We start from the raw sequence: 20,168 nt of genomic DNA, 5'->3' as shown, positions 1-20,168 counted from the left end.
AGTCTCGATGTCCACCCGTATCTTGTATCCAAGCTAGAGGAGGTACAACAGGGTATTAAAGCCTCCATGCCTGCCCGTATCACATCTTGAAGCCAAGCTAGACACGGCCCAACAGGGTACTAGAGTCTCCATGCCAGCCCAAATCACATCTTGTATCCAAGCTAGAGGCGGTACAACAGGGTACTAAAGCCTCAATGCCTGCCCGTATCACATCTTGAAGCCAAGCTAGAGGCGGTACAACAGAGTACTAGAGCCTCCCTTCATGGGGTCAGTTTTCCACAATAAATTCTCCTTTTGATCTGATATTGTAAGTGCAATCACACAGAGAAAGTTTCATTCCATTCCAACAACTTCTGGGGAAGAGATTAGGTTTTACGGTTAGTGTGTTATGTGATCAGGAGATGCCTTTTGTCACCCCAGCAGAAAACAGAAACTGGGCAGGAGAATAATGATGTGATCATACCAGGCTAATCGTGAGGGTGCAGCGTGGGTTCTGGAGCATGACACTTCAGAATCTGCTTTAGAACCTGCAGGGGACACAACATTCTAGTGGTAGCCGCTCCCTGCCCCTCCTGTGTTTACCCCCTGGAGTTCCTAGGACAACAGACTGAGTAAAGCCCATTGTTGTTAGTTACCTGTATACTGGACAGTTGATTCACTACTACACTCATCAGGAGCAGAGCCGACCTGAGGCAAGAAGGACACCAGAAAATCATGGGGCCTCTGCCCCTAGTGCTGCACCTCGTTGCCCTCTGCTACATCCAGTCAGTCCATGGACAAGGTAAGTGTCACATGGAGCCAAGGAAGTGGTACTGTGCAGCTCTATATACAGGGTCAGGGAAGTGTTACTGTGTATCTCTATATACAGGGTCAGGGAAATGGTACTGTGCAGCTCTATATACAGGGTCAGGGAAGTGGTACTGTGTATCTCTATATACAGGGCCAGGGAAATGGTACTGTGCATATCTATATACAGGGCCAGGGAAGTTATACTGTGCAGCTCTATATACAGGGTCAGGGAAGTGGTACTGTGTATCTCTATATACATGGCCAGGGAAGTGTTACTGTGCATCTCTATATACAGGGCCAGAGAAGCGGTACTGTGCATCTCTATATACAGGGCCAGCGAAGCGGTACTGTGTATCTCTATATACAGGACCAGGAAAGTGGTATTGTGCATCTCTATATACAGGGCCAGGGAAGTGATAGTGTGCATCTCTATATACAGGGCCAGGGAAGTGGTACTGTGCATCTGTATATACAGGGCCAGGGAAGTGGTACTGTGCATCTCTACATACAGGGCCAGGGAAGTGGTATTGTGCATCTGTATATACAGGGCCAGGGAAGTGGTACTGTGCATCTCTATATACAGGGCCAGGGAAGCGGTACTGTGCATCTCTATACAGGGCCAGGGAAGCGGTACTGTGCATCTCTACATACAGGGCCAGGGAAGCGGTACTGTGCATCTCTATATACAGGACCAGGGAAGTGGTACTGTGCATCTCTACATACATGGCCAGGGAAGTGATAGTGTGCATCTCTATATACAGGGCCAGGGAAGCGGTACTGTGTATCTCTATATACAGGACCAGGAAAGTGGTATTGTGCATCTCTATATACAGGGCCAGGGAAGTGGTACTGTGTATCTGTCACATATCCAGAACCAAGATGCTACAAAAGAAACCTGGCAGAACACCTCATAGTAGGGTCTGATAGAAGGGGCTCTATGACTTGAAATGTGTTATATCTGAGATCAGTAGTACTGTCCTCTGAATTTCGTCCACTGTCACTATAAGAGAAGGGCAGCGCCAGTCCTGCATTACTCTCTACATGTCCCAGCATACAAAGAAAGAACAGTGGTATAAAGGCCGTTTCAGGGGGTGACAAATTCATCAGTAGGCCAGTACCCATGTTTTCTGATCCCCAGAAGGAAACTACAAGTATCCAGCATAATTTTGCAGTGGTGGTATTATTTGGAAATGAACTGTAGAATTATGTGGATGCTATCATGCTATATAGTGCTATCATGTGGCTGTGTATCACAGTGTTGTGTTGGCACTATATGGCAGTATTGTGGACTGTGTATAGTCCTATTATTTTAGCACTATAGGGCTGTATCATGTGACATGTATAGTAGTATTGTGTTGGCACTATATGACAATATCATGTGGGCTCTATATAGTAGTATTGTGTTGGTATTGCCGGTATATGGTAGTATGATGTGAATGGTGCATTGTTTTCTGACTATAAAGCAGGGCTCTAGCGGCCGTAATTCACTGCTTTCCACCCATGGAACACAAGTGCGCGGTACGCAGCAAGTACACAATGGCAAAAAAAACAACCCAATTATGTAAAGGCCAGTAAAAGCCACTGGGTAGTGGCCGTGGAGGAAGCTCAGGATAGGTCATCAATAGTTGATCGGCTAAGGTTCATTGCTCGGTACCCCAACCGATCAGCTGAGCAAGCTCATGCTGTCAGCTCTGCAAATACACAGAGGTCGGAGTGAAAGCAGCGGACGTCTCCGCACCGACCTCTTTGTAGTGACAAACGCTTGCAACTGCAGGCACGGCTCTCATTGAAATCACTGCGAGCTGTGCCTGCAATTACAAGCGCCGGCCACTACACAGAGGTCGGAGCAGGGACTTCCGCTGCTTCAGCTCTGATGGTGTATTTGCGGCGCTGACAGCATGCGCCTGCTCAGCTGATCGGTCGGGGTCCTGAGCGTCAGATCTTAGCCGATCAACTATTGATGACCTATCCTGATGATAGGTCATCAATAGTATTATCCACGGAAAACTTCTTTAATGATGTCTCAGGGTGATCTGCGAGCTGTTTTTGCTAAGTGATTCACAACAGTGGTGCCAACGTTCTATGGTTAGTGTGGACTGCAGATCTGTTTCCCATTGGAGCATAAAGGGGAACTTAAAGTTTTGTAATGTGCTATTCAGGATGCTATAGAACTGTGATAAATCCCAGCTTCACTGGGATTTAGCTCTATTTTGACTGTTGGGGGAACAAGGGAGGACCAAAAATGGAAAACCTGTATTTTTCGCAACTAGTCTTCTGGGAAAGGTTGATACTGATTGTTGAAAGAAGATATGGAGATCAATTTTCAGTGTTGTAGGAAGTTGTAGAGAGTTTATTAGTTTGCCACTAGACAGTTTGTGCAACATGTAAGCCTGGGGAGAATGCTGGATTACAGAGAATAGGGGTGAGTGTTGAGAGGTCAGATCCTGCGATCAATTTAAAACTGACCGGTCTTCATAATAACATGGAGAAGTCTCAGGATGGAGCAATATTTCTGAGATTAGCTGGGAGAGGACATTTAGTCCAAAGTAGGGAGATCCAACTGCTTTGACTAAATTGAGCAGCCTCTATAGAGATCCATAGTGGTGCTTTGGGGCCTGCATGGGTGGGAAGGAACTGAGCTAAACGGGCCGCTTTAAAATATTTGAGAAGGTTGGGTACAGAAAGACCACTGAATTTCTTATGTAGATACATAATTGGTTGGGATATAGGGGGGTGTTTATTCCGCTAGATGAAGGCTAGTCTCTTGGAACATTTGAAGATCTGAGTTGGGGACAGGTATAGGAAGTGCCCTGAACAAATATAGGAGTCACTGTAGCAGCATCATTTTAATACTATGGATCCTTCCCAACCAGGAAAGATACGGCACATTTACATTATTTATTAAAGAGCCAACACTTTCAGTATCAATTGTTTTACTATTTATATAGTTGAAGAACAGTTTAGAGTCAGTTTTACTCTCCTTGACAATCAGTCTCTCTGTTTCCATCTTTGCTGCTTTTATGTGCTTTTTAAATATTTTTTTTTATTATTGGTCATTAGTGCTTCTTTGTTGCTTTCATGGTTTAGTTTAAATTTGTTGTTGTTGTTTATTGTCACTGGCGGATTCCCGTCGGAAATCTTGCGGTTTGGCCGCAGCAAAAACTGTGAGATTTCCGCCGGGAGAATCGCCGCGGTTTAAGCCGCGGCGGCTTTGAAGCGGCTCGGCCGCATGCTTTTCCGTTGCGGCCGGCGCTCCAATAGAGGAGAGCGCGGCCGCGACGTAAATAAACAAAAAAAAAAGTAAATAGACATGCTGCATCTTTCGAAACCGCGACTGCGGTTTCCGCCGGATTTACCGCAGCGGATTGGCCGTCCCGTGTGGACGAGGTTTCTGAGAAATCTCGTCCACATGGCTGGCTAATCCCGAGATTAGTGGCCGCGGGCGGTTTTGCCGTGGCAAAACCGCCCTGTGTGAACCCAGCCTTACAATTTTATTGCGTGTGAGGAGTTAATTCTAGATTTTCCCGTCTCAGAATAAATAAGAAAAATACATTTAATTTCTCTTCCAAACTTACTCTTTATCTTTCTGCTTCTCACTATATGACCCTGAATCTTGTCTTATCAGTGCTTTCCCAATGCATCCTGTTCTCTGTACATGTTCTGAGAACTTTATCCTAGGACATTTTTGCTTTGATACAACTGTCACCGAGCGTTGATATATTGTTCATGTAGGAGACGTCTTTGAAGGACATATTGTTCATTAAAATCTCCAGATGTCCAGCGACCTTGGGCATGCGCAGTAATTAGATCATTACGTAAGCAAATTTCCTCTATAACCTCTGTAACTCTGTTGAATAAACTTCACTTCGCTTATGACAATCCCATGGTGCATGTGGCTGTCCATTTGCGTCGTCTGAGTACTCACATCTAAGACTAATTCGGAAGCAGACAACATCAGCTGATGGGTCCCCTTGTGACCCCCCACAATACTTGGCGCCCAACGTGGGGCAGAAGTTAACTCCTTACCTGCAGCCGATACCTGACGACCCTGCCTGCCGACCAGCCGGACTAGAGGCCACGGGACCCCAGATCTACAAAACACTGGTGTAAGGTAAGCCCTTGACTTACCACTTCAGCTCTGGGTTCCCCTGACTTCAGTCACATGTCGACGGGAAGGTGAGTCGCTGCATGTTTATAGGATGCTTCTGCCTGTTATTTACGGTGTTCTTAGTAACCGTGCTAGACGGAAGAAACCTTGTGTGTATATTGCCATGCTGTCTGCTGTGTGCTGTAGAAATTATTGCTTTTTGCCGGACTCATAATGTTAGCTGTAATTTGTAATAAGATTACTAAAAGCCACCCAGCAAGGCAAGCCGTGGTCCTTCCTCTATCCCCGTAAGTATAGTAGTAAGATATTCGTAATATATTGCGAATAAATATCCTGCCCGTTGCGGACGTGGCGGAAGGGACTGAAAAGTCCAAAATATCCTGCCCGTTGCGGACGTGGCGGAAGGGACTGAAAAGTCCAAAGTATCCTGCCAGTTGCGGACTCGGCAGTAGGGACATCTGTAGGAGATAAGTCCATAGTCAGAATGGGGTCTCAGGCTTTCCTGACACCCATTGAGATAATAAGATTGGGGGAAGGGAAGGACATCTGTAGGCAAGCCTATAAAATATATAAACAGATAGGTAAAACGGCGGGAACCTTTAATTATGAGTTCTGGCAATAGTACGGGAGAAAGCAAGTTAGCCGTGGGGAGAGAATCTAGCAAGTTGTTGAGAAAAGCAGGTTAGAATTTTGGGAATCTTAGACCAACAAGTTTGGGAAAGATTCAGAGATAGTCAAAGGTTGGATAAAGTAAGTTAGATAGATGGATTGAGGCAAGTGTAGATACGGCAGTTATCAGAGAAAGGGAATTCTTTTATAGTTTGTGTTCCTTTGAGACATAAAGCAAGTTCATGCAGAATCTGTGGATAATTATGTGACAAATAACCAATATTGTTTGTCTTGATGTCATGTAATCTAATCTTTGTTATATGTCTTAGTCTTCTTTTTCCTTTTTTTATGTGTTTAACTATTCCCCTGCCGTCTGTGTTTGATAGTCTGTGCAGAGAAATATACCTCTTATAATTACTAAGGGTTAATGTTGTTAGAGTCTGAATGTTCTGGCTGCTTTCCAAAAATCTGTTTCATAGAGATATAAAATTTAAGGTCATAGAAGAAAGAAAGACGTTGATGAAATAAGAAACTTGTAATGAATTACGTGAATTAATTGTCTTGAAAGTGGAAAGCATGTAGGGATTTTAAGGTATATTTTTGCTCTTTATGTAAATGTCAGTTCTGTGATTGGTTGGACGTGTGCATGATTGCTAAATGTGTGTTCCTTTTTTTTGGGAAAATATTAGTAATGAAGTGGTTGTTGTGGAATCTGGTATACTTCTCTAGTGTTACAAACAGTTAAAGTTTGACTGATTCCAGGGGGAGGTGGGAGTGATTGAATGCATTTGTTTGCAAGATGAGGACAGTTGCATCATACGTCCTGTGTGAACTCTTACTAACATTTGAATGAGACTTGACCGCATGAACGGATGAGAGTTAATGACCCGTGTTCAGACTGTAATGAATGTAAAATGTGTGATGTAGGTGTTGTGTGCTGATGAGGTGTTAGTCAGCCACCCACCGCATGTAGGCTCTGTGTGCTGATAATTTGGAAGCCTGCCAACAAGCCACAATTATACTGTCTCTGAGAGAATGTTCTGTAGAAGAAACGCGCAAACGGCCATACCTGTACTTACACCTGCTGCCAAAGTCCGCACCTTTCTGGGCCTTGTTTCATACTGCCGCCCATGGATCCACTCTGTTTCCTCTCTTATGCAACTACTCATTTCTCACCCTTTTACACTTTATCCTTTATTCTTTTCTGTACTGAATTTTCTGGCCATATGACGACAGTCTTGACACAAAAGCACGGAGGACAACCACGGCCATTTGGATTCTACTCCATGAGGCTGGATCCAGTGGCTCGAGGAGCTCCCTCATGTGTTTGTGCGGTGGCAGCAGTACAGGCAATGGTTGACAAATCTTCGGAGTTGGTATTGAACTACCCCTAGTGGTCCTCACCCCCCCATGACACCCGGAGCATATACACGCAAGTGCAACTCAAGCACTTATTTCTGGCCCGTCAAATCCAGCTACAATGTGCTCTTGTCATTCTTTTCAATGTTGCTACTACCTTGAACCCGGCTACTCTTCCAATTAAGTACCCTAGTTCAAAGGGGGGGAGGAGAAGACATAGGTGATCTAGGTGTTGCAGGTCAGCTATTTTTAAATTTTTTTTTTCTTTCTCTCTTTTTTGCAACAAGGTTCTGATCTTTTTGAAATAGAATACCAGCCTAGTAATCGGTGCAAGGGGTTTCAGGAGTGCCAATTCAGCTGGCAGAAACTGAACCGCTTGAGGTAATGTTTAAAGGGTCACGATGCCTCACGAGCTTCCTTGTGCTGGAAGGTCCTGAAAGCATATTGGGAACTGACGTCATGGGACCCTTGGGATGTTGTATCAAACTTCACCCGTCCGGTGAGGCTCGTATACACCCCGGGTCTGAAAGTCACCCGACCTTCTGTCGGATGGCAGCAGACCAATCGTCACCTCTCCCTGTCCTCACTCTTACGCACACAGAGGAACAAGCTCTTAGCCCCCTTGGTCTGTCAGTACCCCATGGCACATGTCCAGGAAGATGCAATTGCAGACACTGTCTCTTCTTTATGTTAACTTAAAGCCCTTAAGGAATGTGTCTTCCCAGCCAATACCCCTTTTGTTCCCCGTTAAAGAGAAAGAGTTTAAAGGGCCAGTCAGACTGTCAGTATTTGTTTGCATTTATTTTCAGAGGAAAGCAGTACTGTTGGACAGTGCTGCCGTAAAGGGCACAGAATAGCCTAAAACCAGTTCACCAGATGCATGAAGCTGGTATTAGACGCCTGGCCAATTCCCGAGGGCACCGACCTCTTGTAATATGTTGATGACTTACTTTTGTGTGCTCCTGACCCAAATAATTGCCTCAATGCATCACTAAGCCTTTGTGTTTCCTCCATCAAGAATAGAAAAGCTGTAAGTTTACTAATGGAAGCCATCATGTTGCCAGAACAGGTGGCCATAATAAAGGTTACTGAAGCCCCTTGTTAACAATGCATATTTTGAGTTGTTTTTTATAGATGGTACCAAGGTGATGGACGACTCCACACTGGATATGCCGTGGTCACACAACAAGATGTCCTAAAAGCAGAATGCCTCCGCATGTCTCAGCACAAGAAGCGGAACTGAAGGCCCTCACTGAGGCGTGTAGAGTGGCAGAAGGTAAGACGGCAACCCTTTACACTGACTCCCGGTATGCATTTGGCATAGATCATGATTATGGCCCAATATGGAAGGCCAGACAGCTTGTTATCTCAGTAGGACAGTCAATTAAGAATGGTGCAGCAGTGCAGAGTCTCTTGGAAGCCCTACTCCTACCTGACAAAGTGGAGAGCTCACATCAATTCCTACATCAGAGAAGCAAGAGGCAACGTCATCACAGACCACACAGCAAAGGCAGCGGCCCTCAAGCCGTGGAAGAAAAGAAGAATTTGACAAAAACTTTGGACTTTGACTAAACTTTGGACTTTGATATAAACTTGGACTTTGATATGCTAAAGACTTTACAGTTACAAGCCAGCAAGGAAGAAAAAGACAAATGGACTAAATATGGGAGCAGCAGAAATGGGACGGCGTATGGCGAACAGTCAGCAAAACAGCCTACAGAGGTCCCTGTCCCCCATGATGGCCCAACTGGTACACAGAATCAAAAACAGCAATGACGTCGACACTGAACAAGAATGGGTGACACCTGGGTTCTCTGTAGCTGCTGCATCATGTGTCCAAATTTTGCATGATCTTTGCCGTAAGCAACAGGGCAGAAGTAAATTTGCCACATAACACTTGCCTAGACCACTCTACCCATTTCAGGGATTGCAAATTGACTACATTCAGCTCCCACTTGTTGGGAAGTATGAATATGTGCTTGTTGTTGTTGATTTCTTTTCAGGTCAGAGACCTACCCTGTTACCAAAGTAAATAAGCTGGTAACCGCACAGAAGCTCATGAATGAGGTAATCCGCAGATGCGGGGTACTAGAGACAATTGAGAGTGACAGAGGTACACATTTTACAGGTGAAGTGGTGTGAGAGGTGATGTTAGCCCTTGGGGTGGAACAAGCGTTTCACACTCCATACCACCCGCAGAGTTTAGACAAAGTTAAAAGACTAAATGGATATGCTTAAGTTAAAAGAAGTGTTGTTTGGCTCTATGCCAAGATTGGGGTTGTATCATCCACAGGCCCTACAGCAGGGCTATGACCAGTAGCCGGATATGTAAAGCACCTGTGTGACCAGCTAACAGTAATGCAGAATCTAGTCTTTTCCCCCATTCCAGGCCTAGACAACTTAGAGGGATCACACTCTCTGCAACCTGGAGACTGGGTGGTCGTAAAGAGGCTTGTCCGGAAATCTCTAGAGCCCAGACTCGAGGGGCCCTATCGAGTCCTGCTGATCGCACCTACTTTGGTAAAAGTTGAAGGAATTGTTGTTTGTTCTGGGACTAATGGGACTTTTCACGCTCTGCTTCGCCCCCTATGAGAAGGAAAAATGAAGGACATTTTGTTTATTGTTGGACTTTTGGACTCTTCGCTTCATACTTTGCCCCCATACGAGAAAGTTAAGCTTGGACACAATGCCCAGAATCACTTTGTTAGACACCACCAAATACTGGTAGATGGACTAAACACCTCACAGGTGAAGGACTGTTGGACTTGTACACACACCTGGTGCCACTAGTTTTCCTTTCTTGGCTGTTCCTGTTCCGTCGAAAGAACTGCTTGCATGGACAAATGAAAACTTAGAAACCAGAGATAGCTGGTGGGGTAACACATTTAGTTCTTTGAACTCTGCCAATTGGTTCTCTGGTTTAGGAGGTTGGTTTATGGGGATCCTACAAAGTATATTACAAGTTGTGATGATTTTATTATGCATTTATATAGCAATTAAGGTTATAATTTCATGTATTTCTAAATGTACTGAAAAAGCTTTCTCTGCGCCGATATGAATCACGTGTTTATGGACTAGGAGTCATACTTGTCTTGACTCCATGTCCAAAATGGGGGAGATGTGAGGGGTTAATTCTAGATTTTCCCCTGTCTTAGAATAAATAAGAAAAATACATTTAATTTCTCTTCCAAACTTACTCTTTATCTTTCTGCTTCTCACTATATGACCCTGAATCTTGTCTTATCAGTGCTTTCCCAATGCATCCTGTTCTCTGTACATGTTCTGAGAACTTTATCCTAGGAAATTTTTGCTTTGATACAACTGTCACCGAGCATTGATATATTGTTCATGTAGGAGACGTCTTTGAAGGACATATTGTTCATTAAAATCTCCAGATGTCCAGCGACCTTGGGCATGCGCAGTAATTAGATCATTACGTAAGCAAATTGCCTTTATAACCTCTGTAACTCTGTTGAATAAACTTCACTTCGCTTATGACAATCCCATGGTGCATGTGGCTGTCCATTTGCATCGTCTGAGTACTCACATCTAAGACTAATTCGGAAGCAGACAGCATCAGCTGATGGGTCCCCTTGTGACCCCCCACAATACGCCACATTGGTTTTCTCCTATTCCTAACCTGTTTATTCCTGTAAGTACGAACCGGTCACAGTAAGTATTTAGGATGTTTTTAAACATTTCACATTTTTTGTCTATACACTTATTTTTGAGGATATTTTCCCAGTCAAAAAGGTTAAGGGCATCTGTAAGCTGAACGAGCTTTGTTTAGTATTTTTGTAGCTCCATGATAAAACTCCCTTTTGAAAGGCATGTGAAAATGCATTATGTTATCGTTACTATTTCGTAGGTGCCCCCCAACCTGCACCCCCTGTTGTTCTGTCATGTTTATTGGTTAATATTAAGTCCAAAATAGCTGTCCCTCTAGTTGGGTCCTGTATGAATTAGGTAAGGTAATTATCCTTAGTTATTGACAGAAACGTGTTACCTTTACGAGATCCTCAGGTATCGGTTTCCCAGTTTATATCTGGATAGTTAAAGCCCCCCATAATATTTTACCTCATTGTGATTTGCTTCAGTAATAGATTTTCAGTGGCTTATGTTATATTTGGTAGCCTAAAGAAAACCCCTGTGAGGATTTTATTATTGTTCCCCCCATTTTTCTCCACCCATAGAGCTTCCTCATATTCATCTTCCTTTAACATATATCCTCCCATAATGTGGGTTTTAAACAGGATTGTACATAACGACAAACCACTCCCACTTTCCAGTTTTTACGACCCTGAACAGATTGTAACAATATAAGTTCACCGCCAAGTCACAGCATTCATCCAACCATGTCTCAGTTATTCCCACTATGTCATAGTTTTCCTTTAGACATTATTATTTCCAGTTCGTTAACATTATTAGTCCCTTTATTGGTCAAACTTCTAGTATTAGTCACCATATAGTTTAGAGGTTTCTGGCTATTATTGATATCAATTGTATCCCTATTAACCGTTTTGCCAGTTATAACTATACTAACCCCTCCCACCACTCAAACCCTATTTTCATTACTTAAGGCCCATTTAGACACAACGATTATCGCTCAAAATTCGCTCAAAAGCTATCTTTTGAGCGATAATCGTTGCATGTAAATGTGCCAATCTTTCACTTTTCTGCTGAAGGATGGATTTCAGCTCGGCATGAAATCCATTGTTTGGCAGAACAGCTGATAAGAAGGACCGCACACTATGTTCTGCTCGGGGAGTGCTGATTACAGCTGATTACATTGTCTCAGCTGTCAGCCCTGTGGCAGAACAAATGGAATGTATTCAGCGAACAGAGGGTCGTCTGTTCCCTGAATACAGCTCCCGGTGGCTCACACACTACTAATTGGTACCAATAGGCATTAGTACCAAGTAATAGTATTATGCAAAATGATTGCTCAAAAGCCATCTTTTGACTGATCATCTTTGTGTCTAAATGGACCCTTAGTCCCAGGTCTCTGTCTACACTGTATTCTCCTCTATCTCTCTGGTTGCACTTCCTCCCAGTCCCTCGTTTAAACACCCCTTCAACCTTCTAGCCATCTTCTTCCCCAGCACAGTTACACCCTCCTTACTGAGAAGCAGCCCATCCTTAGAATAGGACATGTAGCTGACAGCAAAGACGGCTTAGTTCTCCAGGAACCCAAACCACTCCTTCCTACACCAACTCTTAAGCCACTTGTTAACCTTCCTAAACTCTTGCTGCCTTTTTGGTGTGGCATACATTACAGGTAGTATTTAATAAAATACTTCTCTGGAGGTCCTCGCCCCAAGCTTAAAGGGGTTGTCCCGCGAAAGCAAGTGGGGTTCAGCACTTCTGTATGGCCATATTAATGCACTTTGTAATGTACATCGTGCATTAATTATGAGCCATACAGAAGTTATTCACTTACCTGTTCCGTTGCTAGCGTCCCCGTCTCCATGGTGCCGTCTAATTTCAGCGTCTAATCGCCCGATTAGACGCGCTTGCGCAGTCCGGTCTTCTCCCTGGTGAATGGGGCCGCTCGTGCCGGAGAGCTGGTCCTCGTAGCTCCGCCCCGTCACGTGTGCCGATTCCAGCCAATCAGGAGGCTGGAATTGGCAATGGACCGCACAGAGCCCACGGTGCACCATGGGAGAAGACCCGCGGTGCATCGTGGGTGAAGATCCCGGCGGCCATCTTAGTAAGGTAAGGAAGAAGTCGCCGCAGCGCGGGGATTCGGGTAAGTACTAAACGGTTTGTTTTTTTTAACACATGCATTGGGTTTGTCTCGTGCCGAACAGGGGGCCTATTGAAAAAAAAAAAAACCCCGTTTCGAACAACCCCTTCAAGGCCTTGTTCCCTGAATTTGTTTTTAAGGACCTTCCACCTATGTCTAACTTTGTCATTGGTGCCAATGTGTACCATAGTAGTATTGCCTTGGTGCTATATGGCAACATCATGCAGGTTTTATATAGTAATACTGCGTTGGTGCTATATGGAGGTATCATGTGGGCTGTATATAGTAGTACTGTGATGGAGCTACGTGGCGGCATCATGTGAGTTGCTTGTATTTAGTAGTATTGTCTTGGCAAAATCCTATCCTGATGTACAGAACAGAGGGTAGTTGTACAGTTCATCACCTTCCTATCCTCATGTACAGAGCAGAGGGAAGTTGTTCTGTGCATCTCCTACTTATCCTCATGTACAGAGCATAGGGGAATTCTACAGTGCATCTGCAACGGGTGACAAGTGGGAAAAGGCCTGCACTCTCTGAGGAGCCATATTACAGGGGCAGTGAGTGCAGCATGCCCTTTGTAATCTCGCGCACCATTGAAGGTATACAACTAATGGAATTAGGTGATCGTGACACCAGTGCCAAGATTAAAAGCACTTGTAGCAAAGTAAGACTAACACACATATGTAGGTAAATGACAGGCACACCATTTAGTTTCAGGCACGTAGTTGTCTGCCTTAATATTAAGTGCCAGAAATTGCATATATACAGTTTAGCACTTTATACATGGATAAACAACCTTTGGGGATGCAGCATCTGAGCTAAGGAAGAGCTATATAGAGAAATCTGATGAGAAACTACCCCTTATCAATCACACTAACAGTTTTGCCATTCCTGAAACACTCTGCTCAAGTTTTCTTTAGTACTCAGAAAACTCCTATGAAGATTCTTTACTGCTTGCCTGAAGATGCTGTTCAGCAGCTGGCTAGAAAGGACATCAGGTTTGGGGGAACAAACAGTTTCTCTCAGAGTCTGGGTAATTTATGAGCAGTTGCGCACAGGATTGCTTTAAAGTTTACATAACGTGTCTCTAATTACAGCAGGACAGAGGAGGGGAAGAAACGGTGTCCTAGGGCTTCACATGGCTGTCAGCTTCCTCAGTGTCCATTTCGGCTCCTCTCTCCCTCCTCCGACAAAATTGCTCACTGCTTCACTCCATACTGCCTACTGCCCTTCACTTCCATCTTCTAACATTGTTTATCAAAAAAACAACTGCGCCAGTCAAAATGAGCCGGAACCCCCACCTTTTTTCCCCACTCCGGGGGCTTGTCATAGCTCAGCAGCTAACTGATTTACGATGGTGTGTAAACCTTAACTCTTTAGTTTCCTGATTCCCTCTTCTTATTAAATGAAGTTCAGCATAACTACCCTGTGTTAAATGAACCGTTAGTTAGAATAGTTGCTCTTAACTTGCAGGTAAAGTACTTCTATCCTGTAGTGCCAGTCCAGGTGACTACACATCACCCATCCATCTTCCTGTAGAAAGCAGAGGGAAGTTGTACTGTGCATCTCCCTCCTATACAGAGCAGAGGGAAGTTATATTGTGTATCACCTACCTATCCTTATGTACAGAGCAGAGGAGAGTTGTACTGTGCATCACCCTCCTATCCTCATGTACAGAGCAGAGGGAAGTTGTACTGTGCATCCCCCACCTATCCTCCTATACATAGCAGAGGGGAGTCATGCTGTATATCACCCACCTATCCTCATATTCAGAGCAGAGGTAAGTTGTACTGTGCATCACCCTCTTATCCTCCTGTACAGAGCACAGGGAAGTAATACTGTGCATCTGGCTCCTATATAGAGCAGATGGGAGTTGTACTGCTCATCACCCTCCTATACGCCTGTATGTAGCAAAGAGAAGATGTGCTGTGCATCACCCACTTATCTTCCTGTAAAGAGCAGATGGATGTTATACTGTGAAACAACCAGCTATCCTCCTATACGTAGCAGAGGAAAGTTGTACTGTGCATCACCCTCCTATCCTCATGTACAGAGCAGAAGGGAAATGTACTATGCAACACCTTCCTATCCTCATGTAAAAAGCAGAGGGATTTTGTACTGTGTATTACCATCCTATCCTCATTGTGTATCACCTACCTATCCTCATGCACAGAACAGAGGGGAGTTGTACTGTTCATCACCCTTCTATCCTCCTGTACAGAGTAGAGGGAAGTTGTACTGTGCATCACCCTTCGATCCTCATGTACAGAACAGAGGACAGTTGTACTGTGCATCACCCTCCTATCCTTATGCACAGAACAGAGGGGAGTTGTACTGTGAATCACCCTGCTATCCTCCTGTATAGAGCAGAGGGGAGTTGTGCTGTTTATCACCTTCCTATCCTCATGTACAGAGTAGAGGGGAGTTGTACAGTTCATCACCCTCCTATCCTCTTGTACATAGCAGAGGAAAAAGTTGTACTGTATATTACCCACCTATCCTGCTGTATAGAGCAGCGGGGAGTTGTACTGTTCAACACACTCCTATCCTCATGTACAGAGTAGAGGGGAGTTGTACTGTTCATCACCCTTCTATCCTGCTATAAATAACAGAGGGAAGTTGTACTGTGCATCACCCTCCTATCAAACCACTAACGCCCAGGGGCGTAACTATAGAGGATGCAGAGAATGCAGTTGCACCCAGGCCCAGGAGCCTTAGGGGGCCCATAAGGCCTCTCTTCTCCATATAGGTAACCCAGTACTATGAGTAAAGCATTATCGTAGGGGGCCCTGTTACAAGTTTTGCATCGGGGCCTGGGAGCTTCAAGTTACGCCTCTGCTAACGCTCACTTCTCAGTGAGTATGTATGTGAGTGCTTCACATGCTCCGCTCCTGGTGATGTGATCGCACCCCCTGTTGTGACATCATCAAAGGTCCTACAACATATATAAAACACAGAGCCTGACTGATAGAAGAACAACACAGTTAGGGCTCTTGAAAGGGGGAGGACAAAAGTAACAAAATGAGAATACAACTAAGCAGTTATTATCTCTGACCTACCGCTACCACAGAAATCTGGTGGGCTGAATGACCTGTGGTGATGTCACTGCTGTGGGAGGAGCTATTCTGCAGTTTGGTAGAAAGTACTGTATGTGGGATCTTCTCTTGCTTCGCCCCCTGGTGATGTCATCACAGGTCCTACAGGATATATAAAACAGCCTGACCAACAGAAGAACAACACAGTTAGGGCTCTTGGAAGGGGAAGACAAAAATACGAAGCAAAAAATAAACTGTCCCACCTTGCTTCCTTGTGCTGCAGCACAAGGAAGCAAGGTGGGACAGTTTATTTTTTGCTTCATATTTATGGATAAACCGGCTAATCCTACCTTATGCTGAAGTGCCATCAGTTTTTGGAGCTTGGAATTGTCTTCATTTGTCCCGTTGAATACATCTCTGAGTAAGATTAACACTCAGTATAAGTGCTCTAACCCTTTATCTCTCACCAACATGAATTTAGAAGCAGAGCAAAGATTTGCCAAACTAGCTGAACTGTTTGGCTCCACAACGGGCAATGTCCCAATTAATAGTAATGTGGAACAGCTTCTAATCGAGTTGGAGAGAGTAAGGAAAAAAGAAACCAAGATTTGGTGGGACATGAACAGCCTTGATAAGTACATACAGCTTAATATGATACCAAGAGGCTTAAGATTGAGAAAAGAGCCTACGTTTGAATATTCTATAGAATTTAAAGAGAAATGGTACAATATATTATCAGAATGTTCTATTAAGCTAATGCAATTGATAGTGGAATATGAGGCTGATAAATTGAAACAACTTGAAAATGACATTAAGAATATGGAGGAATCAATAATGAAAATGGTGGAAATGGAGGAATGGAATTACATGAATAAAAAATTGAAAAATAATATTGCTAAAATGGAAGAAAATATTATGCATATAAAAAAAGGCAAGCTGGAAAGAGATAGAAGGGACTATGAAACAAAAAATATCTATAATTGGAATGGGAAACGTATGCATAGAGGTGAATTTAGACCTATATTGAAACGTAACAGTAAAGACAGAAAAAGAAAATACAACAAGGTTACATTCTCCACAACGGATACTGAGGGACACACCACAGAGAGGGATTCCTCAAGCTGCAGTATGTCGAGCCCTGAGCCAAGTACATCAGGGGTTAACATGAGAAAGAAAATGCAAAAAAACGAGGCAGCTTTGGCAAGGAGGTATCCCAGCAGAAACCGGAGACTGTAAATAAAAATGTCATTGTTCTAACACCTTTCATTATTTCAGAACAACAGACATGCGTTTTAAGTAAAGGTCTGAATTTCTCCCCTGAGAATGATTTCTCTTTGTTTGAAACACTGCTGGATGTCAATAAATTTGTCAGATCCCTGACTGTTAAAAGGCATTTTTTTGACAAGACACGGGAAATTGGTTCAGATTTTCAAAGAGACCCTGGTAGTTATTATCATACTGATGAATTTAATGACTGTACCTTTAAAGAAATTCTGGCTATTAAAGACCTTATGGAATTAGAAAAAGAAAGTAAGAATGAATCGATTGTTGCGGATAACATAAACAAGATTGACTTCCATGTTCCGAACCCAGGATTTTACCCCTTGAATGCCAGAACTAAACATATGGACGAATTCCAATGGGCTTTAGAGAAAGAATTAACTAGGATCAAGGAAACCAACACACTGAAGAAAAAGAAAACAGATAATCTTACTGTAAAAGAAAGAATCGGTTTAAAAAATCTTATGGAAAATAAAAATGTGATAATACGGAAATCAGATAAGGGGGGCAATGTAGTGTTGTTAGACTCTGACCTGTATGCAACACTTGTCAGGGAGATCCTTTGTAATACAGATATTTACAGACAAATTAACACGAATCCATTGCAAGATTGTGTAAGGGAACTTGACAAGTTGCTGCATACAGGTAAAGAATTAGGTATTTTGGATGATAAGGAGATTACATATCTACTTCCTACAAATCCAACCATGGCTATATTTCATGGTCTCCCTAAAATTCATAAGGGGATATTTCCACCCCCGTTACGGCCGATAGTTGCAGGGATCTGCTCACCCTGTGAACGTTTGAGTTCGTGGGTGGACCGATCCCTGCAACCGTTAGTGTGTAGAACTCCAGGTTTTCTAAGGGATAGCAAACATGTGATACAGAAATTGCAACATTTGAAATGGAATAATAATTTTCATTGGATTTTGTGTGATGTCAAGGATCTTTATTCTAGCATAACACACCATGCGGCCTTAGAGGCAGTTCGTTTTCATTTGCAAAGTTTCAGCAATTATAGTAATGAACTAAAGGAATTTATTCTTCTATCTACTGAATTTCTGTTAAAACATAATTTTTTTTCATTTGATCAGGAATTTTTTTTACAGATTTCTGGAGCCCCGATGGGCTCCAAATTTTCTCCGGCGATAGCCAACCTTTTTATGAGTTGGTGGGAGGATTGTTTTATATTTAATCATAATAATCCTTTTGCTGGCCGCATGGTGTGGTATGCTAGATATATTGATAACATAATAATAATTTGGGACGAAGGCTCTGTACAAGGTGAATGTCATGAACAAATTAATCAGTTTGATAGATATATTAATAACAATTCTGTCAATCTGCAATTTATTGTCACACATAATAAGGAAGAAGTGCCATTTTTAGATCTGACCTTAAAGGGGTTGTCTCGCGAAAGCAAGTGGGGGTATACACTTCTGTATGGCCATATTAATGCACTTTGTAATATACATCGTGCATTAAATATGAGCCATACAGAAGTTATTCACTTACCTGCTCCGTTGCTGGCGTCCCCGTTGCCATGGCTCCGTCTAACTTCGGTGTCTTCTTGCTTTTTTAGACGCGCTTGCGCAGATCTATCTTCTCCATTCGGCTCGGCTCGGCATCACCGGCATTTTGACTCCGCCCCCTTGTACGCGTCATCGCGAAGCTCCGCGCCCGTCACATGTGCCGATTCCAGCCAATCAGAGGCTGGAATCGGCACATGTGACGGGGGCGGAGCTTCGCGATGACGCGTACAAGGGGGCGGAGCCAAAATGCCGGTGATGCCGAGCCGAGCCGAATGGAGAAGATAGATCTGCGCAAGCGCGTCTAAAAAAGCAAGAAGACACCGAAGTTAGATGGAGCCATGGCAACGGGGACGCCAGCAACGGAGCAGGTAAGTGAATAACTTCTGTATGGCTCATATTTAATGCACGATGTATATTACAAAGTGCATTAATATGGCCATACAGAAGTGCTTAACCCCACTTGCTTTCGCGAGACAACCCCTTTAAGGGGTAATTGCACCACAGGTATTGAAACTAAACTTTATAGAAAGGAAACAGCAGGCAACACTATATTACATGCGAGCAGCGGCCATCCCAAACATACCATAAAGGCCATCCCTATGGGAGAATTTATCCGTGCAAAGAGATCCTGTTCTGATAGTTCCACATTTAGTACAGTAAAAATGGACATTAAAAACAGATTACATCAAAGAGGCTATAAACAGACATTATTAGACAAAACATGTACAAAAATGGAAGCATTAAAGAGAGAAGAGCTACTTACAGATAAACTTAAGGATAGAAGAAAAAAGAAAAATAAAGGATTAGTTTTTTCCACAGCATACAGCAGAGATTTTTACAATATTAGAAAAATTTTCTTTAAATTTTTACCTGTACTCAGACAGGACGATGTGGTTGATGAAATACTAAACGAAGGAGTTCAGTTTGTCGCAAAAAAGAACAAAAATCTAGGAGACTTACTAGCTCCAAGTAATTTTTCTTCTAATAAAGAAAAACCGCATTGGTTGAAGTTTAAAGGTTTCTACCGCTGCGGCAATTCAAGGTGTACTGTCTGTCATTTAGCTGTCAAAAAGGAAAGCTTTTTTGACAGTAGTGACATAAAAGAATATAAGATATGGAGTTACATTAATTGCAGTACTACTAATGTAGTTTATATAATCCGTTGCAATGAATGCAATATAGATTACATAGGATGTACTACACGCAAATTAAAAACACGGATTAGTGAACACATTCGTAATATTAAGAAAGGCAATATGAGCAGTTCAGGCGTAGCTAAACATTTTTGTGAGAAGCATACAGGCACTATAGATAATTTTTCGTTTTTTGGGATAGAAAAGGTAACGAATAAAAAGAAAGGTACAGTTAGTCCGGAAAAAGTCTTTAAAAGGGAAGCTTTTTGGATCCTGAATTTAAACACCAGATACCCAAAAGGGATGAATTATAGGACAGATCTTATGTATATTTATTAGTTCTAACGAAATTGATAATAATTCACTGTTTTTTCCGTCCCGTTTTTTTTTTTTTTTGTTCATTTATTTATTTGTGTGCCGTGTACGTATATAGCAATATTTATAACTTATCAAATAAATTGCTTTAGCCTGTTATGATAAGCTTTTGTCTGATAGGATGATCCGTGAGTACTACTTTATCTTATAAAACATATTATTCATACATTTATTGTTATATTACTAGATGAATCGTCTGTG

The 20,168-nt window shown here is 43.0% G+C and overlaps 1 protein-coding gene across 1 annotated transcript in view; it reads left to right on the top strand.

Moving 5' to 3' along the window:
• The first annotated feature begins 626 nt into the window (after positions 1-626).
• CDHR4 (cadherin related family member 4) overlaps positions 627-20,168 on the top strand; it is a 57,115-nt gene continuing 37,573 nt past the window's right edge. Inside the window, exon 1 of the mRNA XM_066596853.1 lies at positions 627-781. Within this exon, the coding sequence (XP_066452950.1) occupies positions 715-781 (67 nt within the window). The 5' untranslated portion in view covers positions 627-714. The remainder of the gene's footprint in view (positions 782-20,168) is intronic.

This window comes from Eleutherodactylus coqui, chromosome 3, assembly GCF_035609145.1.
Source record: "Eleutherodactylus coqui strain aEleCoq1 chromosome 3, aEleCoq1.hap1, whole genome shotgun sequence".
Lineage (NCBI taxonomy): Eukaryota > Metazoa > Chordata > Amphibia > Anura > Eleutherodactylidae > Eleutherodactylus > Eleutherodactylus coqui.
This window is presented reverse-complemented; position numbering and strand designations above follow the sequence as displayed.